This window comes from Danio aesculapii, chromosome 15, assembly GCF_903798145.1.
Source record: "Danio aesculapii chromosome 15, fDanAes4.1, whole genome shotgun sequence".
Classification (NCBI taxonomy): Eukaryota; Metazoa; Chordata; class Actinopteri; order Cypriniformes; family Danionidae; genus Danio; species Danio aesculapii.
The window spans coordinates 38,993,589-39,019,180 of NC_079449.1; the positions used below are offsets into that span (position 1 = coordinate 38,993,589).

The following is a 25,592-nucleotide window of genomic DNA, read 5'->3' on the forward strand; positions in this document are numbered from 1 at the left end:
TCCATGAGTAAACTTTTGCAGGAATTTTAGATAGATTTTAGTTTACTAATATGTAAACATATTTAATGTAAGATATCTTACTCGGGACAGTACTAAATAAAAAATAGCATGTATTTTGTATGATCTCTCTTATTTTGTTCAAATTATTCACATTTTAACAAATTCTTCAAGGTGTATGTAAACTTTTGAGCACAACTATATACTGGACCTGTGCAATGAAAGCAATTAAAGGTATTGTATTACAATGTGACACCAGGGTCCAATAAAATAAATAAATAAATAAACAACCCATATAATAATTCATAACAATCATACACTTTTAAACCCAACAGTCAACTTAATCAAATGAAATGAGTGTAGTTAACTCAAATTTACTGAAAGTTAATTGTACTCATTTGAAAAGAGTTTTGAACTCAGTATTGAAGGTAATGAGTTAATTAAATACCTCATTACTTCAACTTAAATGGAGTCCACAGTACTTATATAGATTAGTTTTTTTTAACTCAAATGGTTTGTAGCAATCGGTTTCCTCAAACGGTTTGAGTTGCCTTAACTTATTGGGTTTTACAGAACTCAGTTGGTTTAAGTTCTCTCCATTTATTGGGTTTTACTGTCCTCAAATTAATTTATTTACTCAAATGGATTAAGTTCACAGTACTCATTAGGATTAGTTTTTGAACTTAAATGGTTTGTTGCAATCGGTTTTCTCAAATGGTTTGAGTTACCTTAACTTTTTGGGTTTTACAGTGTACAAATAACACATTCAGCCAATTAAAAGGTTCCCATAACTAAATCAAATGCAATTTTTTTATTTTAGTTTCCAATACAACATTTCTCATTTTTGTTTTAAGAGCTAAAAATGTTTTAAGAGCTCTAAATAAATAAACCCCACAAAAAAATGGAGAAAAACCAGTCTAATGAAAACTGTAAACACACACAAATAAGTAATAAGCACAAATGAAGAGTTACTGTCAGAAGTTTTCCATCAGAAAAGAGCATTATTCTCAGCCTCCTTTGTTTATGTTGAGTTATTTTACTTTGAATCCTATGAAAAGAACATATTCTTTGCCCTAAATGTGAAATTACTGAACCTACACACAGGAACCTGATAAAAATGCTAATTTTACAAGAACATTTCAGACGGCATTTACAGTACAGTTTTTACAGTACAACTCTTCAAATTCAAAGTTTTAACATTTCAAAGTAGAACATAAACTATAGAAGCATGTTAGTGAAATGATACACTGCTGTTTATCTCTACTAGTTTTAGATATATCCATGCATATTCCCTCTAACTGGGAATGATGCACAATTCACATTATTGGGAGTTAATGTGAATGCTTAATTTTTTTGTGCTGGAACATTAGTTATTATGTCAGCTTATATGCTAGTTTGTACATTTTACACAACAATACTGATGTCGCACAGTTATGTACTTCTTAGTTTCTAAACCTTAAGTTTAACCACTGTTAGATTAATTTGTATGTAAAAGTGAAATATTGAAGCTTTTGTACTTACCTGTTGTGAACTTCTGACTTTGACAGCTGTGATAAACACACTGCGAATATTGCCAAGGTTATTGCAGTGAAGACCGGGTTGAACTTCAGTGAGCTCAGGCATGAGCGTCTTGTTTTTAAGTCTCTTGGACTATTAAAAACATGTCAGAAACACAACACGAGGTTTTAGTAATTAGTATAGCAGTGTTATTGCTTATAACACTTGACTAGCACATTCAACACAGGTTTTGCCGTCAAAGCAAGAGGCACTGGCATACTGTGGGAGTCTGTGTTTACAAAATCTACTATTTTTATTACTAGAAATTGTGAATGAGAAAGATAACATATAAGTTATCTTGTCCTCAACTATATGTGTTGTTTTGGTGTATTACAAAATACTGTACAGTTGAAGTCAGAATTATTAGCCCCCGTTTATGTTTTTCCCAATTTCTGTTTAACGGAGAGAAGATTTTTTTCAACACATTTCTAAACATAATAGTTTTGTGGGGGGGGGGGGGGGGGGGGGGGGGGGGGGGGGGGGGGGGGGGGGGTGGGGGGGTAGATATTTTATCTTTGCCATGATGACTGTAAATAATATTTGACTAGATATTTTTTAAGACACTTCTAAACAGCTAAAAGTGACATTTAAAGGGTTAACTAGGTTAACTAGGCAGGTTAGGGTAGTTACAGTACGTTACTGTATAATGATGGTTTGCTCTGTGAACTATCAAAAAACAAATAGCTTAAAGGGGCTAATAATTTTGACCTTAAAATGGCTTTTAAAAAAGTTAAATCTGCTTTTATTCTAGCCGAAATAAAACAAATCAGACTTTCTCCAGAAGAAAAAACATTATCAGACATACTGTAAAAATTTTCTTACTCTGTTAAACATCATTCGGGAAACATTTTAAAAAGGAAAAAAAAAAAATTCAAAGGGGGGCTAATATATTGTGACCATGAACATATATTGTGTTGTTATTGTGGGGACTTTAAATTGTCAAATGTCAGTTTATTGATAATTTGTCTTACAACTTTACAAATTTACTAAATATGTTGTGATTCTGTATTGGCCTGCTGATTATTAACACTTTACAACAAGGCTCCGTTTGTTAAAATGACTTATTAACCTAAACTGAAAATGAAAATTACTTGTAAAGCATTCATTAATCTTTTGTGATGTTCAAAAGCAAATCTCAAACTTAATTAGAAGTTGGAAGTGTTAGCCTACTTCCAACCCAGGCCCATTCTGAATATGTACCCCTATATACATTTCTGGAGAGAGCCAAATACGTTCCAGATTCTTTTTTATTTTTTTTGTTGCAGTTTTTATTTTCACAAATCCACCAGAGGGCGCTGTGTACACTTTCGAGATAGAGATTTTTTCTTGTGAGTGCCATTTAAATCCACCAGAGGTTGCTGCTGACTAACTGATTGACTAACTGACCTACCCTTCTCCTTCCCTAAACCCAACCGATAAGAGTTTTCAAAAGCATCGATTGACCAGAGCCCAACCACTTCCCTAAACCCAACCAACGGTGTTTTCAAAAGCAATCCAGAAAAAGCAAAAAGGAACGGCATCATACCGCCTCGTGGCATTTGTTTTAAAGACCAATTGCAGCTATACGAAGCTATCTCCTGAAATTTATATAAGATTACGTCTTCAGAATGAGCCTATGTTGCCACTATTTGAGCTTGATCTTATGAGGAAACTTAACTATTTCACGTTTTGTCAGTTTGGCTAATTTGTACATATTTATATTGAAGTTCAGTTGTACAAAAATGTAAGATTTTTAAAAGAAGGCATGGCACTAAACCCCACCTAATCAACCATCAATCAATAGCAATATAGTGATATTCGACAAAAAAATTCAGCAATTAGCACAAGTGTAACGAAGAGTCAGATGATTGAGAATCCATGTGTAGATTTATTCGAACAAAAGGTAAATAGACAGGTGGAGGTCGAGCCAGACGGCTATGGATCTTGAACGAGTGACAGTCTGTCTTGCAAAATTATATTATTTGTACAGCACAGATGAATTTGTGACAAAAATGCACACTTTGAAATACTTAACACAATCTGGAAATGGAAATTCGTAACTTTTTGATTTAGTGGCTAATTCGTATGAATTTGTTTGTTCTCATTCGTACAATTTAGTATGATTTGCTCATCCCCCAATAATGGTTGGGTTTAGGGGTGGGGTTTGGTGCTACGCCTCCTTTTTAAAATCATACATTTTTGTATGACTGAGCAGACAAAACGTAAAATACTTACGTTTCCTCATGAGATCAGGCTGGAAACACAGTATAAATAATATCTCTCTGTTTTGGTTTTAAATCCATTTACATGTCGAAAAAACGAAGATGATGTTGATTCTGGTTTTATTACTGTCTCCGTCAAAATTTATAAAAGGAGCTTCTTAATTTTTCCAACTGGTCAAATGGTTCATGGTTAAGATTGCTTGAATTTTCAGCTTCATGCTAATTTACCAAACTTTCCATGCCAGGTGCACCATGAAAGCCAGAAAATCAATTTTGATTAAATTATACTTTTTTATGCCTTTTTTAAAGGCAATTTTTTATTATTATTTAGATTTTTTTATCTCTTACATTCTAGATTTTCAAATAGTTTATAAAACATTTATAAAAACATTACCCTCTCATAACCAGCCATACATATTATTTATTAAATCTTATTTATTTAGCTTTTAGCTGATGTTTAAATTTCAGTTTCTAATATTCAACCCTTATTGTTACTTTTGATCCCATCAAGCAGGGATGAAAGTAACACACGGGTGGATCAAAAGTAACACAACATTTGCTAGATTTACTGGCTTAATCTTGTTTTTTTAATATATCTGACTATGACCTTGTTAATGTTCACTGCAAACATATTTTGTTCTTTATTTTTGCAAAGAAAAAATAATGAAATGACAATTTGATTTTTAATTTCAGTTTCATCAAATGTTTCAAAAGCAATCCAACAATGCAAAATGTTAAAATTTTCTATAATTTTAGATTTTAAAAAAAATTATTATTAGCAATATGCATTAATCTTATAAAACATATCAGTCAAAACGTCACTGTGGTGCAGTGGGTAGCACTGTTGCACTGCTGGGTCAGTTGGCATTTCTATGTGGATTTTGCATGTTCTGCCTTTGTTCGCGTGGGTTTCCTCTGGTTGCTCCGTTTTCTCCCACAGTCCAAAAACATGCGGTACAGGTGAACTGAAAAAGCAAAATTGGCAGTAGTGTATGTGTGTAAATTTAAGAGTGTATGGGTTTCCCAGTGTTGGGTTGCAGCTGGAAGGGCATCCGCTGCGTAAAACATATGCTGGATAAGCTGGCGGTTTATTCCGCTGTGGCAACCTCTGATTAATAAAGGGCCTAAGCCGACAAGAAAATTAATGAATGAGTCAAAACACTAAAAAAGTAACTTGAAAGGGAAAAATAAGGCATGGCTATTAGCAGTATGACATAAATAACAGTGTTAATTTCGTCCCCACAGGAACTCTTGCCATTTAAACGTGATTTACTTTTAAACTGATAAACTCAGACATTTCAAACTCAAGGATGTGTTATTGCACTATATAACCTGTAGATTGGTCATTAGTGTGACACATGAAAAGAGAAACACAACTTGTAATAAATATAAAAAAACACTACAATAATTTACATTTTGCACCTAAAAACTGAAATTCGGACCTGAAATCACAAACCGAAATCACATGATATTTGGCAGCTCCATCAAGGGTTGCATGACGAATGTTCTGTGATTTAAATAAAAAACTCAGACAATATCAGTTATTTTACAAAACATAGGAGCTTTTTACCGTCATTAACTGCCATGTGTTTAATAAAATATATGTACACTATATTGAAGAAAAGACACAAGTGAATGTATAGTTCAAATACATTTAATAAAGTTTTACACATCTGTTTAACGAGTTTATGTATAAGTCTATACTCTCTTTACTTAAAAAGAGCTTAACATCCAAAAAAAAACAAAACCAAAAATATATCATATTTAACATATACATTGAAGTATTTTAAATATGTTTGTAAAAGGTCAATCCTAAAACAGGACTGAAACATAACTGCAGTGTAACATAAAATAATTTCTTTCAAGACATTAAAAAAGGTTTTACATAAAAGCTAACAATGTGAATTTATGTAATGGTGCGTTTGTGTGTTTGTAATGTAATATTTACTGTTATGTCAGCTTACAAATAAAAAATACTTTTGTTAATTTGGTGTTACTAATTTGATTTGACTAATATTTAGTATTGTAATCAGTATTGCATTTTTATTATTACTATTATTTCATTTTTTATTTGTTTTTTATTATTGTTGTTTGTTTGCATGGATTTAATTATCCATTCAGTTTCTACATCTATCTGTTTGTTCATACAATTGTAATGGGGAAAGTGCTTCAAACATCTCAAACATCTCTACTTTTCAACTTTTACACTTCAACTTTAAATAAAGTGAAATAAAGTGTTTTTTAATTCACCCTTAAAATGCTGGGGTATGGTAAAATGTGACCACTATATATATAGTATAGTTAAAGTCAGAATTATTAACCCCCTTGTTTATTTTTCCCTGATTTTCTGCTTAACAGCTAGAGAGAAGATTTTTATAAATCTCTAATAACTGATCTAATAACTAATAACTCATCTCTAATAACAGATTTATTTTATCTTTTCCATGATGACAGTAAATAATATTTGAATAGATATTTTTGAAGACACTTCTATACAGCTCGAAGTGACATTTAAAGGCTTAACTAGGTTAATTAGGTTAACTAGGCAGGTTAGAGTAATTAGGCAAGTTATTGTATAATGATGGTTTGTTCTGTAGACTATTGAAAAAAATTTGCTTATAGGGGCTAATAATTTTGACCCTAAAATATATATATTTTTTTAATTTCTTCAGCTTTGGACACCATCTGGCCGATATACAATGGAATATGAGGGTTACGAAAAATGTAAATTTGAAAAAAATTATAAAAACTGAATCAAAATAGTTAAAAATAAACTTTTATAAATACATGTTGCATATAAAAATTACATTTTTATATATTTACAGTGAGGAATTTACTAAATGTTTTCATGTAGCTGGATCTTTACATGGTTTTTAAATAATTTTGGCATTAAAAAACATCAGAAATTTTAGACTTATAGGCCCAATATTTTTGCCTATTCCCGTAAATGTACATGTGCAACAAAAATAATAGTGCTCCGGGTGCTCCGGTCCAAACACATGTGGTATAGGTAAATTGGGTAAGCTAAATTGGCCGTAGTGTATGTGTGTGAATGTAAGTGTGTATGGGCTTTTCCCAGTGATGGTTTGCAGCTGGAAGGGCATGCGCTGCGTAAGTTGTTGCATGTGCTGGATAAGTTGGTGGTTTATTCCGCTGTGGCGACCCCTGATTAATAAAGAGACTAAGCCGAAAAGAAAAAATGAATGAATGAATGAATGAATGAATGAATGAATGAATGAATGACACTAATATCCCAACAGTTTTGTCCATAGTGTACCAAATCCCAGCATTTTTAGTGTCATGTCAATGTTGAGTGCTTATTCTTTATTGAAGCATTTGATAAATGCTTGCTGTTTGTGTTTATAATACACAATAATAATTTAATAATAATAAAAACAGTTTGGCTAAACAGTTTCTCCTCTGTAAAGGAGGCAACACAAATGTCCTTTTCACGTTGATTAATACTGTATATCTACAGTACGGTACAGAGATTCAAGGCTTGATCTTCAGGGTAATGGCCACTAGGTGGAGTCATCAGAGCCGCCGGTGTCCTTGAATGAGAAAAGAATAAATGAGAAAATTATTATTTCACATCATGGTCTCATATCCCGTTAAAGTCAGAATTATTAGCCCCCTTTGAATTTTTTTTTTTTTCTTTTTTAAATATTTCCCAAATGATGTTTAACCGAGCAAGGATTTTTTTACAGTATGTCTGATTATATTTTTTTTTTCTGGACCAAGTCTTATTTTTTTATTTCGGCTAGAATAAAAGCAGCTTTAAATAAAAAAAAAAAAAAAAAAAAACATTTTAAGGTCAAAATTCTTAGCCCCTTTGAGCCTTTTTTTTCGATAGTCTACAGAGCAAACCATAGTTATACAGTAACTTAATTACCCTAACCTGCCTAGTTAACCTAATTAACCTAGTTACAGTAAGCCTTTAAATGTCACTTTAAGCTGTATAGAAGTGTCTTGAAAAATATCTAGTCAAATATTATTTACTGTCATCAAGGCAAAGATAAAATAAATCAGTTATTGGAAATTAGTGATTAAAACTATTATGTTTAGAAATGTGTTGAAAAAATAAACGGGGGAGAGGGGGGCTAATAATTCAGGGGGCTAATAATTCTAACTTCTAACATATATAGTTATGGGACCCCATAGAGCACAAAACCTTATGTTCCACTGGTATTTTGGCAATAGATAAAAAATACATTATATGGTATATGGATTACAATTATCAGTTTGAAAAAAAGAAAAATCATTAGAACAATATGTTGGGTAAAATTACTTTTAAAAGTAATATATTACACTCTTAAGTCACTTTAATTGTTAGTTAAATGTGTGGGGAAAAAAATTCAAAATTAGTTTGAAAATATGTGTTGATATTGTTATTTTTTTTAAATAAAATATTTTTTGTAATATATGACTTTTTAAAAATAACTTTACCCAACATTTATTGATTCAGAGTATTAAGTAAAGTTTCTTTTTGATTTTAAATACATTTTCTACTCTATGTACAATGTAAAAAAAAATGTAGATTAAAAAATTTCCATATTTTGTGATTCATTTTTTTTATTATTATTTATTTATGCATTATAATTGCATTGTGGGACCTTGATCTTTCCTCCAACAACTTTTAATGTTGAAAGGTTGGGAAAAGTGGCTTTTTACGAATATTTTCAATAGTTTGATTTGATATATTGTCTGGTTTGGTGTTGGTGTAATAAACTGCCAGTACCTTTTCTGGGTCACACTTTACAATAAGGTTCAATAGTTAATGTTAATTAATGCATTTACTAACATGAACAAACAATGAACAATACATTTACTACAGTATTTGTTCATGTTAGTTAACGTTGGTTAATGAAAATACAGTTGTTCATTGTTAGTTCATTTTAACTCACGGTGCATTAACGAATTTTAACAAGCATGGACTTGGATGTTAATAATGCATTAGTAAATGTTCAATTATGATTAATAAATGCTGTATAAGTGTTGTTCATGATTAGTTCATGTTAGTAAATGCATTAACTAATGAACCTTACTCTAAAGTGTTACCTTTTTCTGTTATTTTACAGACTTAATTCTCTATATTATTTATTATACAATATATTGCTTCAAACTACTAAAAATGTCAACACCAAAAGTCGACAGTGTAGAGATCAACATACAATTAATAAATGTAAACAAACAGAAAATCCCTGCAAATCACAAAATACGTAAACATATTTACAACTCATTTTTGATTAGTAAAATACATTGCAATACACTTTAAAGGAAATTTTCTCAACACTTAGATTTTATTTGAACCCTCAGATTCCAGAATTAAAATTTTATTAAGTTAAATAAAGAATTAAGTTGTATCTCGGCCAAATATCAGCATCAATGGAAAGCTTATTTATTCACCATGATGTATAAATACTCGAATTCCAAAAAAAAAAGACACTTATGACTGGTTTTGTGGTAACATATGACATTTATGTGTGCTTTTCAAACACATACCATCGGCTCAAGAGGTCTAAAGGCTGCTGCGTATTTCTGATATGCGGCAATTATGCAATCTCTCCTGCACAACAGAAACAGAACGAAAACACAGGTATTGAGAAAAAATTGCACACAAAACATGTATTAACACGCCTGTAATATACTGTATTACTGTCCAGCACCACTCACTTGCATGAGACTCCTCCACCTGGTGGAAGGCCCGGAATGTGTTCAGATGCCAGAAATTTCATCACATACAGCAGATCAGGCTCCTCGTCTTTAGATCTGATCACGTGAATAATCTCTGAGTAACGACAGAAAAAATACACTGTTTTAGAAGGATGTTCACACTAACAGACACCCATAAAAACATGTTCTGAGTTTTGACAGTGAGGCCATAGAAGAACTATTTTGTATACCTTAAAAGCGTCAAATGTATTTTTCGCCACCAGATGGTGCGTTTTCACAGCAAAGATGCATAGCTTCAGTTTGATGACGCTGTGACTAAGAACTAATAATACTGTAAATAACGATAACTATAAAGCTGTTCTGAATGTGCAGAGTAATAACATAACATACAAAACATACTAAAAAACATAAAAACAAACAATATTAAAGACATATTTGTTGTTTCACTGTTTTTTATAAAAACTAATCCGGAAATTGAGGTTGATGTCGTTAACATTGCCATACTACAGTCAGTGTCACTACACTGTAAACATTGCTGGGTTCCACACAATTCCTACATGTTGTCCCTATACAATCAAGTTAACTTACATCGTTTTTACAAATGTATGTGGATTAAACATAAAACTATTATGTTGTCCGCGAAACAACGTAAGAATTGTGTTTCTTCAGCAATTTAAACAAGTAACTTTAAACAAGTAACAAGCAGCAGAAGTCATTTTTGACCCTCCTGAAGTCTGTTTCCAGCCTGGTCTTAGCTGGTCAGGCTGGCAAACGACCAGCAAAAAAAAAAGGGAAATGACCAGCCTGGAAATGGCCAAAACCAAGCTGGTCGACCAGCTAAAACCAGCTTTAGGCTGGTTTAAGCTGTTTTTTTTTCAGCAGCGGAGTGACCAAAAAAATGCAAGGTTCCTTTAACCTTATTTTACAAATGTTTTCCCCAAAAACTTTAAAAATGTGTTGTTTCAACTGATTTAGTTTCAACTGAAGTAGTTTGAACAAGCAGCAAAGTACAGTATTTTTTGAGTGTACACTAAAACAAAGTTTCACATAATTTCCACATGCTCTCCAAACACAAATCAAACACAAAATGTTAACTTGGCCGTTTTCACAAATTTAAGGGAATTGAACATAAAGCAATTAAGTAGGCCCCCAAAAATGTAAGAATTGTGTTGCTTCAACTCAATTTAAATAAGTAGCTTAAATAAGCATCAAAAAGTAATATTTGAGTGTAGTTAAAATTTTTTATTTCTCTGGGTTTGAACATTCTTCGAAACAGTTTGTCTAATGTAAGTACATAAGTCAGCAAAATACTGCTCTAGTGTTTTTTGGATATTTACATATTTCCCAAATGATGTTTAACAGAGCAAGGACATTTTCACAGTACATTTGATAATATTTTTTTCTTCAGGAGAAAGTCTTATTTGTTTTATTTCAGTAAGAATAAAATCCATTTTAAGGTCAAAATTATTAGCCCTTTTAAGCAATTTTTTTTCAATAGTCTACAAAACAAACCATCGTTATACAATAACTTGCCTAATTACCCTAACCTGCCTAGTTAACCTAATTAACATAGTTAAGCCTTTAAATGTCACTTTAAGCTGTATAAAAGTGTCTTGAAAAATATGTAGTCAAATATTATTTACTGTCATCATGGCAAAGAGAAAAGAGATCAGTTATTAGAAATGAGTCATTAAAACTATTTTGTTTACTATGTAAACTATGTTTAGAAATGTGTTGAAAAAAATAATTTCTCTGTTAAACAGAAATTGGGGGAAAAAACAGGGGGCTAATAATTCAGGGGGACTAATAATTCTGACTTCAACTGTGTGTGCAGAGTAAATCCTTTAAAGGGCACCTATGGTGAAAAATGTTGGACAGACATGAGTGTAGATGTAGTCTATAGACCGTCATATTGGGGTGATATAAACACACCCAGTCCTTTTTTTTTCAAATTTAACAACATAAAAACGGTGGACCAATTGGAGCTGTTTTTAGATCGACCGCAACTTGACGTAGGAGTGCGGTCCCCCCGCCCACCGAATTGATTGACAGCTGTGCGTATTAACATGTCCCGGTAGTCACGTGTATAATCATATCAACAAGACCAGACGAGTGCAAAGCAACCGGGAATAAAAGGTCTGTTCAGTTCGCTAGGATCATCAATCATCATCAAATGTGATCAAGAGTGGGTTTCGCATGTTTAAAATGTTTTAAAACAGCGCACGTGTGTAATGAATTACAGCGATTTTACAGTTTACACTTTACTTCATCAGCACAGCCGTGCGTCAGAACTATTATAAAGGAAGACGCTTCAGTCCCGGTTTGTGGACGTTAAATCAGGTTTATTTTGTACATTAACATAACAGATATCCATACAGCAGTGAGGATTAACCTGTATCCTGTCACATATGCGTGCAAACAGAGTGCGAAGCTAAACGCTCTCTCTCTCTCTCTCTCTCTCTCTCTCTCTCTCTGTGGGTGTGTGTGTATGTGGGTGTCTGCGCTATTGGTGTGTGTCTGCGCTATGTGTATGTGTGTGTGCGTGTCCTCGCTGTGTGTGTGCGTGAACTTTGTAACGACTTTGTGTGTGACTCATGGCTGCAACTCACAAAAACTGCATCAAATACTGATTGGTAATGTTCTTACTGTAGTATTTCTCACAAACGCGACGTGAGATCTGCTTCCTGAGGCAGCTGAGGGCGGCGATTGAGGCATGTTGGTGACGAGCACGTGGGAACGGTGGGTGGGGAGGACTAGCCTTAAAGGCCCAGTACAAAAAAACACCAACCAAGTTTTACCGGCTATAATACAGACACTTCAGACAGCTATATCAAATACTCTGATGGTTGTTTTGAGCTCAAACTTGTACAGACACAAATGTACAGACACATTCTGGGGACACAAATTACTTATATTAAATCTGAAAAAAGGGGTAACCTAGGTGCCCTTTAATATAGAATGAATGGGTAAAGTTACCTGCTACTTTCTGCTCGATGAGCTGCTCGAGCTCGGCCTCCTGCTGCAGTGCCTCTTGCGTGACCTTGGGAGCCCCATCGAAACAGATGATGATAATGGTGATGTTGTCTAAACTCCCCTGCAAGATGACAAGGACATGGAACAAACACAAACACAGTTAAAGGCAAAATAGTAATACTTAATAATAATAAAAAGCATTTATTATAATATTTGTATTCTTGTTTCTATTAGTTTGACTGGAATAAAAAGTTTAACTTTTAAAAACATTAAGAATATTTTTTGTTTAATTTTTTTGGCTACAGAACAAACCACTGTTGTCCAATAACTTGGCAAATTAACCTTTTTTGACTAGTTAACCTAATTAAACTAGTTATAGTAATATAATAGTGAAATATTATTTATAATAAGACTTACTTCATTTATTAATAGTATATATTATAATAAAATTAAACCAATATTATATTATATTATATTATATTATATTATATTATATTATATTATATTATATTATATTGGGTTAATTTTATTATATATTATATTATATTATATTATATTATATTATATTATATTATATTATATTATATTATATTATATTCAGCAGGAATATATAATTTAAAAAATAATATAATTGAATACTCACTTCATTAAGCATGCATCAGTTTGCTAAAAACATGAGACATACTATTACATGGTTACAAAAATGCTGTTCATCTGAACTTCCCATTCATCAAATACTCTTGTTTTCTAAAGCATCACGTGACACTGAAGACTGAAGTAACAATGCTGAAACTTATTTTTACCATCAGATTTGTAAAATTAAAAAATAATAATTAATAACAATAACAATACTATATATTTTTGTGTGTTGCTGAGCACAAGTGATTCTTTATGAGGAAAATACTCTTGACCACTATGAATAAATGAAGAAATTAATAAATACAACAGGGGACCCACATGAAAAGTAATAGTAAATACTCAAATGTTTTTGAATCATACTATAGTAACATACTGGAATTAATCAGTAATTTTATAGTTGCTATGGTAAAACAACAACTATAGTATTATAAACAAATGACCCAATAGTGTAGTTTTTTTTACAACTATTAGGCACTACACCACCATTTACTGTGGTTAAACTAAAGTATACTACAGTATTTATAACAGTTTATCAGGTCACTTTGCTGGAACATTCACTAACACAGAGTTATAAATACTATACAATTTACTATAGTATGTTTCAAAAAGACTATAGTATTTACTATAAATTACTATAGTGTTTTCATGTGGGTAAATCAATATACCTTCAAAATGCGGTAACACACTGTTCGAGTAGCTGAATTGAGATCAGTGTGCTGACAGACAGATAAAGACAGTTGTACAGTCAAGTCTGAATCTCTCTAATCTGTTGTCTTCCTGGTAATCAGTCTATTTACAGAGGCGCATCATAGAACGGGTCAAGCTGATGTTATTATGCGCTCTGTAATCTTCCTCGTCTCAGCATGCAGCGGGGAAATCTCGTATTATGTAATATGACATAAACCACGCGCCTGATCATTTTAAATAACAAGGTAGACCCAAAAGAAAAAAATCTGTTTTATTTTTCTAGCAAAATCAGTATCGACCTAACTCACTTGCTGATTCAGTGACAGACTCATCTAGCATCAAATAAAAACATAAGCCTATATGTAAATATTCTCAAAATGAAAATTATTCGTTTTATGGTTTATATGGTTCGGATTTACAAAGTCTGATTTTTTATTATTTGTTTTACTACTGGCATTAATTTAGTTCACTTCAAAGTCTCTCTCATCAAATATAAATATTTATATATATACTTTCAATAAAGTGAAATTTTGAAGTGTAGAAAACAAACAGCAACAGTTTTGTACACCATCAAGTGTTATCTTAGTATTATTTAAATACTATACTAATATTTGTTAGTAATATAGGCATTTGTATATTTACGTTTCTTTTATTTCAGATTTATTATATTTTACTACGGCAACTTAATTTTAAATGTATTTATTTACACAGAGTTAAAAAGACTAATATCTATGTGTTATTTGAATTCAAGTTTATTTCAGTTACCAAAATTGTTTTTAATGGATTCATCCATCCATCTATTTATTTATGTATTGATTTATCATTCTTTGTTTTCATTTTATCATTATATCATATTTATAAAGTATGAATATAAATTTTTTTTGTGTATTATTATAATTTGTAGTATTTTATATGGTCATTTTCCATAAAATATTTAATATATGTACTTAAAACAGTATCTACTATTACTATTACTATGGTGATGACTATGTCGTGTGTGCATGTGTGTGTGTTTATTGTAAACTTTATAAATATTTTGGCATTACATTTGTAACATTTGTCATGCCAATAATGCATTTTAAATTTGAATTTGAATCAGACGTTCGATATACTTCACAAATAGAACCGTCATCTCTCAGAAGCAGGTGAAAAACTTGCGCTCACCATACTGCGCTTCACACATACCGTATACGCTTTATTTAACTTATGAAAGTTTAAAAGCGACAGATGAATAAGTAAACAACTCAGTCTATTAAAATAGAAAGATGAGGAGGACTGATAAATTACTGTATATCTTTGTATTTGTCAGACTGGTGTGCAGCATTTGGAGAAAAGTGAAATACCAGCCCTCACTTAACGTTACAGTACAGTGGGGGTTTCCTTTTCTACACATGCTGCACACCAGTCTGACAAAAACAAAGATATTTAGTAATTTATCAGTCCACTCCGTCTTTCTTTTTTAATAGACTTGTTCATCTATCGCTTTTACATTTTCATAAGTTTTAAAGATAATGAAGAACTGGAGATAATGAAGAACTGGATCACTTGAGGTCAACACTCATCTACAGATCTATTCCCAATTTAATTATAAGATAGATAGATGTCCTTCCAAAAGGAAGGGGGTGGTGGTGGGTATAGTTAGACAGACAGACAGACAGACAGAAAGAAATATCCCTGTTTATAAAGTGGAATAAATCTCTTTGTTTTAATCTCTTCTCTTAATAGTCTTTTCTCTTTCTTTATTTTGTCATCATGTTGTGGTGGTGCATTTGGCTTCTAATCAGAGACCATCTCTTGTTTAGCTTAGCAAATAGCATTGTGTTGAAAGTATTGTAAGATCCATTGCAAAACTTAAATCAAAAGTAAAGGACCTTTTAAAAAATCTGTAATCCTACACTCTTACTATTATTAGTTACTTTAACCTTTGTATTCTGTTATTGTTTGCTGACTTCCTGCAAGGACTGAGACAAGATGACCCTAATAGACTTCAATGTATTTTACCAAAAACCACTCAATGAAAAACAAAAAAGAATTAGGTTCTAGGTTTTAATAGTATTAGGTTCTAATTTTTTTTTATAAAACACCTTCTCAAAAAAAAAAGAACATATGGATAACAAAATATTTTGAACACTTTTTAAAAACACCTGTATAATAGCCATTTTAAAAACAAAGGTTGCACATAATAAAAGTGAACGACTACCAGCTGCACGGTAGTCGCTGTATAAGACATATAATTTTATATATTTCTATTTTTATATTTTAAATCCAAATGGGAACTTGTTCGCCATTTGAGATTTGCATTTATCAGATTTCTAAGTGAGTTTGGTTATATGCTATAACATTAGTTTTTTATATTTAGCCAATGAAAACTTATTTTTTAGTTTTGACATAAAATATTCACATTACTTCCTAAGATTGTAATATTCTGTGAAGATTGTGAATCACTGTGAAGATTTTAAAGTATTACTACTTGTCTGTAAATCTATAAATGGCCTAGGACCTCAATACATTACAGATATGCTCACTGAATACAAACCTAATAGATCACTCAGATCTTTAGGATCAAATAAACTAGAAATTCCAAGAGTTCAGTCAAAGCAGGGTGAATCAGCTTTCAGCAACTATGCCCCTCGCTGCTGGAATTAGCTTCCAGAAATGATCAAATGTGCTCCAACATTAGGCACATTCAAATCAAGACTGAAAACACATCTGTTTAGCTGTGCCTTTACTGAATGAGCTCTGTGCTACATCCAACAGATCGCACTATTGTGTCTTTCTTTTCTTTTTCATTCTTTTGTAACCTGTTTTAATCACATTTTTATCTGTTTTTAATCATTTTTATTATTCGTTTTTTTTTAATACTTTTCTTTTTTAATTCTTGTTTACGTAAAGCACTTTGTATTGCCACTGTGTATGAAATGTGCTATTTAAATAAACTTGTCTTGCCTTGCCTCAGTTCTATATCTGGGGAAGTAAAATATTATTATGTTTTTTTGAGTGAACTAACTTAATTATAGATATATAAAGAGATTGTTAAAATTAACAACTTACTGTTGATTTAGGCCTACTCACCCTCAGCACCTCCAAGATATGGATTACCTTTTTCTTCAGTAATGTAATGTGTATTTATATAGTGCATTTATTGTGTATGGCCATACACCCAAAGTGCTTCACAATCATGAGGAGGGGTCTCTCCACACCACCACCACCAGTGTGCAGCAACCACTTGGATGATGCGACGGCAGCCACAGGACAACAGCGCCAGTGCACTCACCACACACCAGCTATTGGTGGAGTGAAGAGACAGTGATAGAGCCAATTCAATGGATGGGGATGATTGGGCCGCCATGATCGTAAGGGCCGATTGAGGGAGTTTGGCCAGGACACCAGGATTACACCCCTGCTCTTTACAGGAAGTGCCATGGTATTTTTTTTATGATCATAGAGAGTCAGGACCTCGGTTTAACGTCTCATCCGAAAGACGGCACCCGCTGACAGTATAGTGTCCCCTTCACTTTTACTGGGGCATTAGGACTAACACAGACCACAGGTTGAGTGCCCCCTGCTGGCCTCTCTAACACCACTTCCAACAGCAACCTACTTTTTCTCATGTGGTCTCCCATCCAGGTACTGACCAGGCTCAGCCCTGCTTAGCTTCAAGGAGTAACCGGTCTTGGGCTGCAGGGTGAGATGGCTGTTCAGTAGCACATTTAAGGAACGCTCCACTTTTTTGAAAATAGGCTCATTTTACAACTCCCCTAGAATTAAACATATGTGTTTTTTAATCTGTTAAACCAATCTCTTGGTCTGGCGGGAGCACTTTTAGCTTAGCTTAGCTTAGCTTAGCTTAGGTTAGGTTAAATCATTGAATCGGATTACTTCCTTAGTATCGAGGTCAAAAAATATATAATAATAAAAATAATAAAAATTCCTACTTAGAACTCTTCTGTAGTTACATTGTGTACTAAGACTGACAGAAAATGAAAAGTAGATATTTTCTAGGATGATATTTTTTCTAGGAACTTTGCTGCCATACCATAGCTGCAGCAGGAGCAATGATATTATGCAATAAAATGATCCAAAAAAATTCTGCTAAGATGCTAAGCTAAATTTAAAGTGCTCATGCCATACCTGGAGATTGGCTAAAGGGATTCAAAAATGGTAAAACTCAACTGAAAAAACTCAACTTACTAAACTGAACTTTACACCATTCATAACACCTCAATATTGTCAGGAGATTTTGTTTTTCCTGTATATTTTTTTTTGACTCTCAAAATGCTGGTAGTCATTGACTTGCATTTTATGAACCTCCAAGAACCACATTTTCAGCTAAAAAATCTTCTTTAAAGTTCTACTGAAGGGAAAAGGTAATCCTGTTTATTTAGATCTCGGATCTTTTCATTTTGTCCTTTTAAGCCCCACACAGTTAATCCATTCCTAGATTGTACTTAGAAGAGCTCTTCACTGGGTACCTTAATAAAGATTAATACCTGTTCACCCTCAGGCCAGAACAGTAAGCCAATCTGATTGGCACATTTAAAAATGGCCACAGACCAAACATATGCACTGTTACCAACCTTGTAGAGGCAGAGGTCAATGACCTGTGAGCAGATCTCCCTCAGATCATCGCAGACATGCAGACGGTTGCGCACAAAAGCGCATAGATCCTCATTCCCAATGGCATCCCAAACACCATCACACGCCACCACCAGAAACTCGTCTTCTGGGGTCCGCTCCAGTTCGTACACCTCAGGCTCAGGAGACACCAGCTGCTCGGTCTGAGCCCTCCATTCCACCTCCTTAAAGTCGAAATCACCAAGCGCTCTGGACACGGCGAGCGACCCATTGATGCGCTGCAGGGTGACAGAGCCACCAGCGTTCTGAATGCGCTCCTTCTCACGTGGGTTGAAGGGTTTGTGGTCCTCTGTATAGAACACCACATGGCCGTTGCGGCAGAGGAAGGTCCGCGAGTCTCCACAGTTGATGAAGTAGAAGTTTCGTGGGGAGATCATGACAGAGGCGGCTGTGGATCCACTGTGGTCCCAGCTTTCGTTGCGGGACAGGGTGTGCATGTGGCGGTCGATGGCAAGGAAGCCATCTCTGATGCCATCTTTGACCTGTTCTACATCCTCCTCCACCGTCACACAACCTGATTAAACACACAAATAAACAGGGTCAAGAGTGCTTATATATATGCTTATACATACTTGAGAAAAGCTTGTTCCCAATCGGAAAGATTTGACACATTTGTGTCACTGACAATTAAGTCCATTTGGGCATCTTACAAAAATATAAAGGGAGGTAATGTTGCACCTATGGGTAATTGTAGGTATCGAGACTGAGTATTGAGATTAGAAACATGGCCTGACCCAAAATATGATTTTTGAACTTAAAGGCATAGTTCAGCCATTAATGAAGTTATCATTTATTCTCCCTCATGTGGTTTTAAATCTTAATTTATTTCATGCTGAAGAATGTTGGTTGGTGGCACACATCAACTTCCATAGTAGGAAAAAATACTATGGAAGTCAATGAGTTCCACCAACCAACATTCTTAAAAAATATCTTCTTTTATGTTCAACAGAAGAAAGAAACTCAAGTAGGTTTTGAACAAGTAAAGGTGAGTAAACACCAAGGGGGGTAAGGGTGTTTCGAAGGACCCACCTCTCACTGACAAAGGTCCAGAATTTGTCCCATAAATCATTTGTCCTATTTTGACTGCAATGCCATCATAAATTGTGAAAATAACTTTCAAAAAAGCCTTGGCAAGTGAAGTTCTCTGTTGGCTGTCGCTTTGGTGTGACTTCAGCTAATCAGTTTTCATCAATGCTAAAAATTCTTTTCATGAGTCCAACAATCAGCAGTGCAAGAAAACAGACAATTTGACTCAAGAGAAGTCATCTTTCGCTGATGACCAACTGTATTGTTAAATATTGTTAAAACATTTTACAAGTAACTTTTATTCAAATTCTTGAACCTTATTCTTGAAACAATAAATTGTACACAATTAATTCAAACAATAAATAATTTGAATACTAATTTGGCTATTTCATGAATTTTTAAACATACTTTCTTACAAAAAAAAAAAATCACAAAGTTCCACATTATTATTATTATTATTATTATTATTATTATTATTATTATTATTATTATTATGTATTCAAATCCCCAAATTCTGGAAAGTTGAATGTGCTGGCCAGGTTATTATTTGCCTAATAAATGACAATCGGCTCCAGTGTTCAATTAAAAACTTTAACAGATTCCTATTTTTTTTAAAGATATATAATGTAATAAATTATATTTTAAAAATAAGTATTTCTTTTTCATATTTCTTTATTCTAAATCTTTATGAAATGTTTTTGGTGTATCAAAACGTGTGGTTGTGATGACCATCTGACAAGCTAATCCAGCTAAAAATAGTGCTTAAAATGTTACTAAAATGCAGTGTTTATATTTAATAATTTAATATATTATATATTAATATTAGACGAATAACTGCAAAAAGGTCAACTTTTTGAGAAAAAGAACCATCCCATTCATTAATTTGGCAATGAGCTTGGTAAATGATGGCAGAATTAAAAATTTTGGGTGAACTATCCTTTTAAGTAAATACTTTGGAATTTACAGATCTTTTTGTGCAGTGATGTTTTTTGCTTGTTATATAATGTTTGGCAACAATTTTTTTAACTCAAATTTTGGTTGTAGCATTTTATCTATTGTGAGTAGACCTAGATCATTTACCTAGATTACAATGTCAATTTTCATTGGAATTAAATTTGTGAAAAAAGGCTTTATTTTCACACATGGATTGACCCCCAGTTGACCTCAATTTCATTGAACGTCTTAAGGAGATCAAGTTCTTAAGTTCACTTAAAACTGAGAATTCTATCGTTATTTACTCACCCTTCACTAACCTGTTTAAGTTTTTCTTCATTTTAACAAAAAAATTTAATTTTATAAAATATTGTAAACCTGAAATATGATTTCCATAGTACTTTTTTTTCCAACTATTAAATGCCAATGGTTAACAGTTTTATCATTCTTTGAAATATCTTATTTGTGTTCAACAGAAGAAAGAATGTCATAAGGGTTTGGAACCACTTGGGAGAGAGTAAATAGTGATTTTTCAGATTAACTAAAGTATCACTTTAAGAAATAGGCCACATCATGGGGACGATCCCACTGTCAAAACAAGATCTCTGGCTAAAATAAATACATCTCTTGATGCAAACAACATTCTGCCATTGCTTATGGTTGTCAAAACAATGTCACTGTAAAACAGCATCATGATCAGAGCTAAAGATGACCCTAAAGATGTTTATAATCTGATTTTGTGGAGAAACACAGTCAACTCCAGCAAAAGTCAAAGTCTTAGAGTGTTGGTTCTGGTCAACTGGAGGTCATTTCATGTGTAAAAAATGAAGTCTGCAAAATATTGATGCTAGCTATAGATTACTCACTATTAAGATTATTTATTTTTTTATTAAATTTTTTTTGTCAAATAAAGTAAATTGATTTTAGCAATATTGTCCTAATATGCTGGAATGTAGTTTATATCATATTTTATAGTTAAAAATGTGTTATTATATTATATCTATTATTATTATACATTTATTCTAAAATCCTCATAACTGTAAAGGAATAAGTTCTGAGGAATAATAAATAAAATTGAATACTTAAGGTTTTGTGTAATGTCAGTTAATGTTTTTTTCCTAGAGTAAGGCTATATGTGTTTAACCGTGTAACTGTTCATTTAATTGAGTAATATTGATTAACTACATATACTTACTATTCAATTCAATTCACCTTTATTTGTATAGTGCTTATACAATGTAGATTGTGTCAAAGCAGCTTCACATAAAAGGTCATAGTAAATTGGAACAGTGTAGTTCAGTTTGTAGTGTTTAAGTTTACTTTAAGTTTACTTTACTTTATACGATGGCGAGGAAGCTCTTTTAAAGTGTACACTGTGAAAAATGAAATGACAAAATTCAAGACACCACATTTTAATGTTGCTTTATCTTATTTTAATACTTAAATCAGGTTTCTACTAGGCATAAGCTGGTATAAGATTCTGATGGTATGATAACCTTGGATAAAAATATCACGGTATCACTGCTGTAAAATATATTCTCTTTAAAGGTTTGGGTAAAAAACAAAAACTTTTTCCCCATTTGAACACAATTTATTTTATTTTAAGAAACATTTGAAATATTGTGGAACAGTAAACATGTCAGGCTAAATAATTCAAATGAATCACAGATTTCGTTACAATTTAAAACAGCCTCTTTGAATATCTTTTTTGCTGGAGATACTGTTGTACTATACTGTAAAAAATCCTGGTTGCCTTTTAAGCTGAATCAAATTAACTTTATGAGTCCATTGAACTTGGATTACGTTAAACCCAGCTAACAAAATTCACGTGGCTCAAATCCGGCCCACACCAGACGCTTAAATCTGGCCCACATACAGCATGGAATGATGGCAATTGGGCGGTCCACTCCTGTTTGCCAGATACGGGGCTCAATTAAGCCATAGCCATACCACATGGCAGCCAGAATTCAACCAAATGAACCAGAACTGACCCTATTCTGGGCCACAGTTTGCTTTTATTCTGGCCCAGATCCGGCCCACACCAGACACATCCGGCCCACATACCGCATGGAATGATGGCACTTGGGCTGTCCGCTCCTGTTTTCCAGATATGGACCACAATTAAGCCAAAATAATACCACATATCAGCCACAATTCAACCAAATTAACCAGAAGTGACCCTATTCTGAGCCACAGTTTGCTTTTATTGTGGCCCAGATCCGGCCTACACCTTACACTTGCTGGGTGTGGCAAAGTACAAAAATCCCAGCATGCATTGCAGTTTGAATACATTATGCTCTATAGCTTATTAATGCTACAGTTTTCGTTATTTGCTGTTGATTCTGCTGCTTATGTTGACGTTGTTTTGTTAATTGTCACAGTTGTTGAGGTTCGTACGCTGATTATTGATGTCTCTGTGAGCAGAAGTTGAACCATACAATTTCTTTAGCTTACAAAGCTTCATAATTCTGTGGCATGTGCAAGCATGTCATTACGTTACCTCTAATAATGGATTAAACATTGGTTAACATCATTGAATTATATTATTTCATCACAGGTTGTGCCTCACTTAATTTTATTGTTTTTGTTTTACTTAGCTTGTTTGTTGTAATGAATAAACTTTTCAAGCAAAGTTCTTAAAATTGATATTAAGAGGTTCAGGGCTATGAGCCCAACTAAAGCAAACACTTTTCTCCATGATGGTGACTTTAGTCTATGTGGCCCATATATGTTTTAAGATAACTGGGCCACATTTGCCATATCTTCTCTGGGCCGCTTTAGGCTCACAGCCACATTAGCCAGAGCTAACTGTGCCAAATATTTGCTAAAAGTGGCCCACATTTGTTTTAGGATAACTGGGCCGCATTTGCCATATCTTCTCTGGGCCACTATAGGCTAATGGCTGCATTAGGCAGAGTTTACTGTGCCGAATATTTGCCAAATGTGGCCCACATATGTTTTAAAATAACTGGGCCACATTTGCACTTACACGTGTGAGCCACTTTTGGTTTAGACCCAGATTACCCTTAAATGACTATGCCACATTTTTGCCAACTGTGGCCCACATTGGTCCTACATCATTTGGGCTAAATTTATAATTTTTCACATGGGCCACATTTGGTTTACCTTCAGATTACATTTTCCCATAAGTGCCAAATCTTTGCCTTAAATGGCCCATATATGAATTTGAATCTTTGGCCCCCCTTTGCCATTGTACAGGTGGGCCACTCCAGGCTCACATTCGTTTTTTTCTGGGCCGAAGGAATACCACCAGTGCCACATAACTGCCTAAAGTGGCCCACATTCATGCTATCTGGGAACTGACTAAAACAGCTTGTGTAATTTATAAATTTAAGATCATTAACATGAATAACTTATTTTAATATGTTACAATGACCTAAAAACACATGTTGTCATGATGAATTTATCAAATATTTTTAACAGTGTAAAAAACAAATGAACTAAAACGTAAAATGAAAATCTTTTATATACTGTAGGAATGGTATTGCAGAAAAATTTGGCGGAAAAAATTTGACTTTTCCAAACCGTGCTAAACCCTGCAAACGATTATCATCCCATGCCTATTTTCTACAATTTTTTTTTAAGTTATACAAAGTTTAACTTAATATTTTAGTCAGGTTGATTGATGTAAGTTGAGATGACTAGAAAAGTTCATTTGATTCAACTGAAAAAATTAAGTAAGAATTTTTGTGTATAAATCATCTAGAAAACTTTAGCGATGGCTTCACAAGTAAAAGTCGAATACATCAAGCAAACTCATAAATTGTGTTGCGGCAACATGTCTATCTTGATTTGCAAAAATAAGTTCACAGTTTGAAAGTGCTGATAAGGCATCTCATCACTTTATACTGTCATGATTAGTCATAATCTGCATGCAGATATTAGCGATAATACTGGGTACACTATAATCGCTGAGTATTTGCGAATAATCGGCGAGTACCTGTGTCAAGAATAAAATCCAGCAGGTGTCTGGAGGAATACTGAGCCACTGTTCTCCCCGCATGTCCATCATACACAGCAAAATAGCTCCAGTCTGGAAGAGCATCGCTCATCTCTGGCATGCAAGTGTGGGAATCCTCCATCTGTGCTCGCCAGCCTTGCATACTGGCCATGGCGTAGGTAATGCCCCATTTTGACTCCCCTTCTGCTGAATCTTTCGCCAGAATGGGCCTTTCTAAGTACGGACTGCAACCGTCCGGATCATTTTCATAGTAGTCATCATCAGATCCCGAATCCCTTCTTCCACCCTTGAAGAAGAAGGTCACCATCTTTTCGGTTTCCCTCACCAGCTGCCGCAGGAATGAGGGCACCTCCATGGTGCTGGCTCGCCTGGCGGTTCTCATGGCCACCCTGATTCTCCGGTTCAATCTCCGACTGTTCCTCAAACTTCTCTTTTTGGTCTTCCGAAGATGATCCAGTGCCTCCTGTTGAGTTTGAGCCAAAGAGGAGGTACAATTGGCTAGACAAACAGTGTGCTAATGCGCCTAATTACTTTGGTGTCCCAAATATGTTGTCATTTGCACACTTGTTCTCTGTTGTTCCCATTGAAATCCATAGGACTCCACTAAAGGTTTGAGGTCGCATGAAGTCTGGGTGTGTTTATTACTTTTGCCAAGTCGTTCCCTTTCGCTGGCCAGGTTCTGATTGGCTAATCTATTTACGTCCACTCATCCTCAGACAGTGTTCTGTCTTTCTCTTTGCCTGTACACTCTCAGGTAATCCCTACTTCGTAATGTGCCAGGATTAGTGAGTGTTCACGTATGTACTTGATGAACTACAGTGTTTCATAATGTACATCCAAAGAGGATGAGTGTGATTATCACATGCACAATTGATAAATGTGTCTGTTTTAGGTTTGGTTTTTAACAATGTTGTTGTCTTACACAGTGTACTTCAAATATTGTTTGACAAAACTTGATTTAGCCATTCAAAGTTTACTTTTTATAACTCTTTATAAACTATTTATACATCTGATACATGGAAATATTGTATACGCAAATTACATATATGACATACAAGTTCATATTTGAATTTTAAATATTTAAAATATATCATATATGCAACATATGAATCTTTCGCCTGAATGGCCTTTCTTGTTGAAAAAATAAATAAATTATAGAATTGACGAAAGAGAACCCAGCCAGGAGACGTGTTGGTTAATCTGCAGTCATACAGTGTCTTCGAGAAGTCCATGTGTTTGCAGAACTTACTGGAGGTCTGCAGTCTGCGAGTTTTATCACAAGTCTAATT

General features: G+C 33.6%; 1 protein-coding gene across 1 annotated transcript; it reads right to left on the reverse strand.

Moving 5' to 3' along the window:
• Positions 1–7,276: 7,276 nt before the first annotated feature.
• Positions 7,277–24,685, reverse strand: ppm1na (protein phosphatase, Mg2+/Mn2+ dependent, 1Na (putative)). Its single transcript, XM_056473988.1, has 6 exons — positions 24,283–24,685; positions 18,305–18,876; positions 12,405–12,522; positions 9,429–9,543; positions 9,258–9,321; positions 7,277–7,306 (listed from the first exon to the last, which is right to left on the reverse strand). Exons 1-6 carry the CDS (start codon positions 24,683–24,685, stop codon positions 7,277–7,279), a joined length of 1,302 nt encoding a protein of 433 aa, XP_056329963.1.
• Between the last annotated feature and the right edge of the window lie 907 nt (positions 24,686–25,592).

Coding starts and splice junctions, on each gene's coding strand:
- ppm1na (XM_056473988.1), bottom strand. CDS start 24,685: ATGAGAACCGCCAGGCGAGCCAGCACCATGGAGGTGCCCTCATTCCTG. Junction 18,877..24,282: donor GGATTTTATTCTTGACACAG/GTACTCGCCGAT, acceptor GTGTTTAATCAG/GTTGTGTGACGGTGGAGGAG. Junction 12,523..18,304: donor TTGACCTCTGCCTCTACAAG/GTTGGTAACAGT, acceptor GTCATCTTGCAG/GGGAGTTTAGACAACATCAC.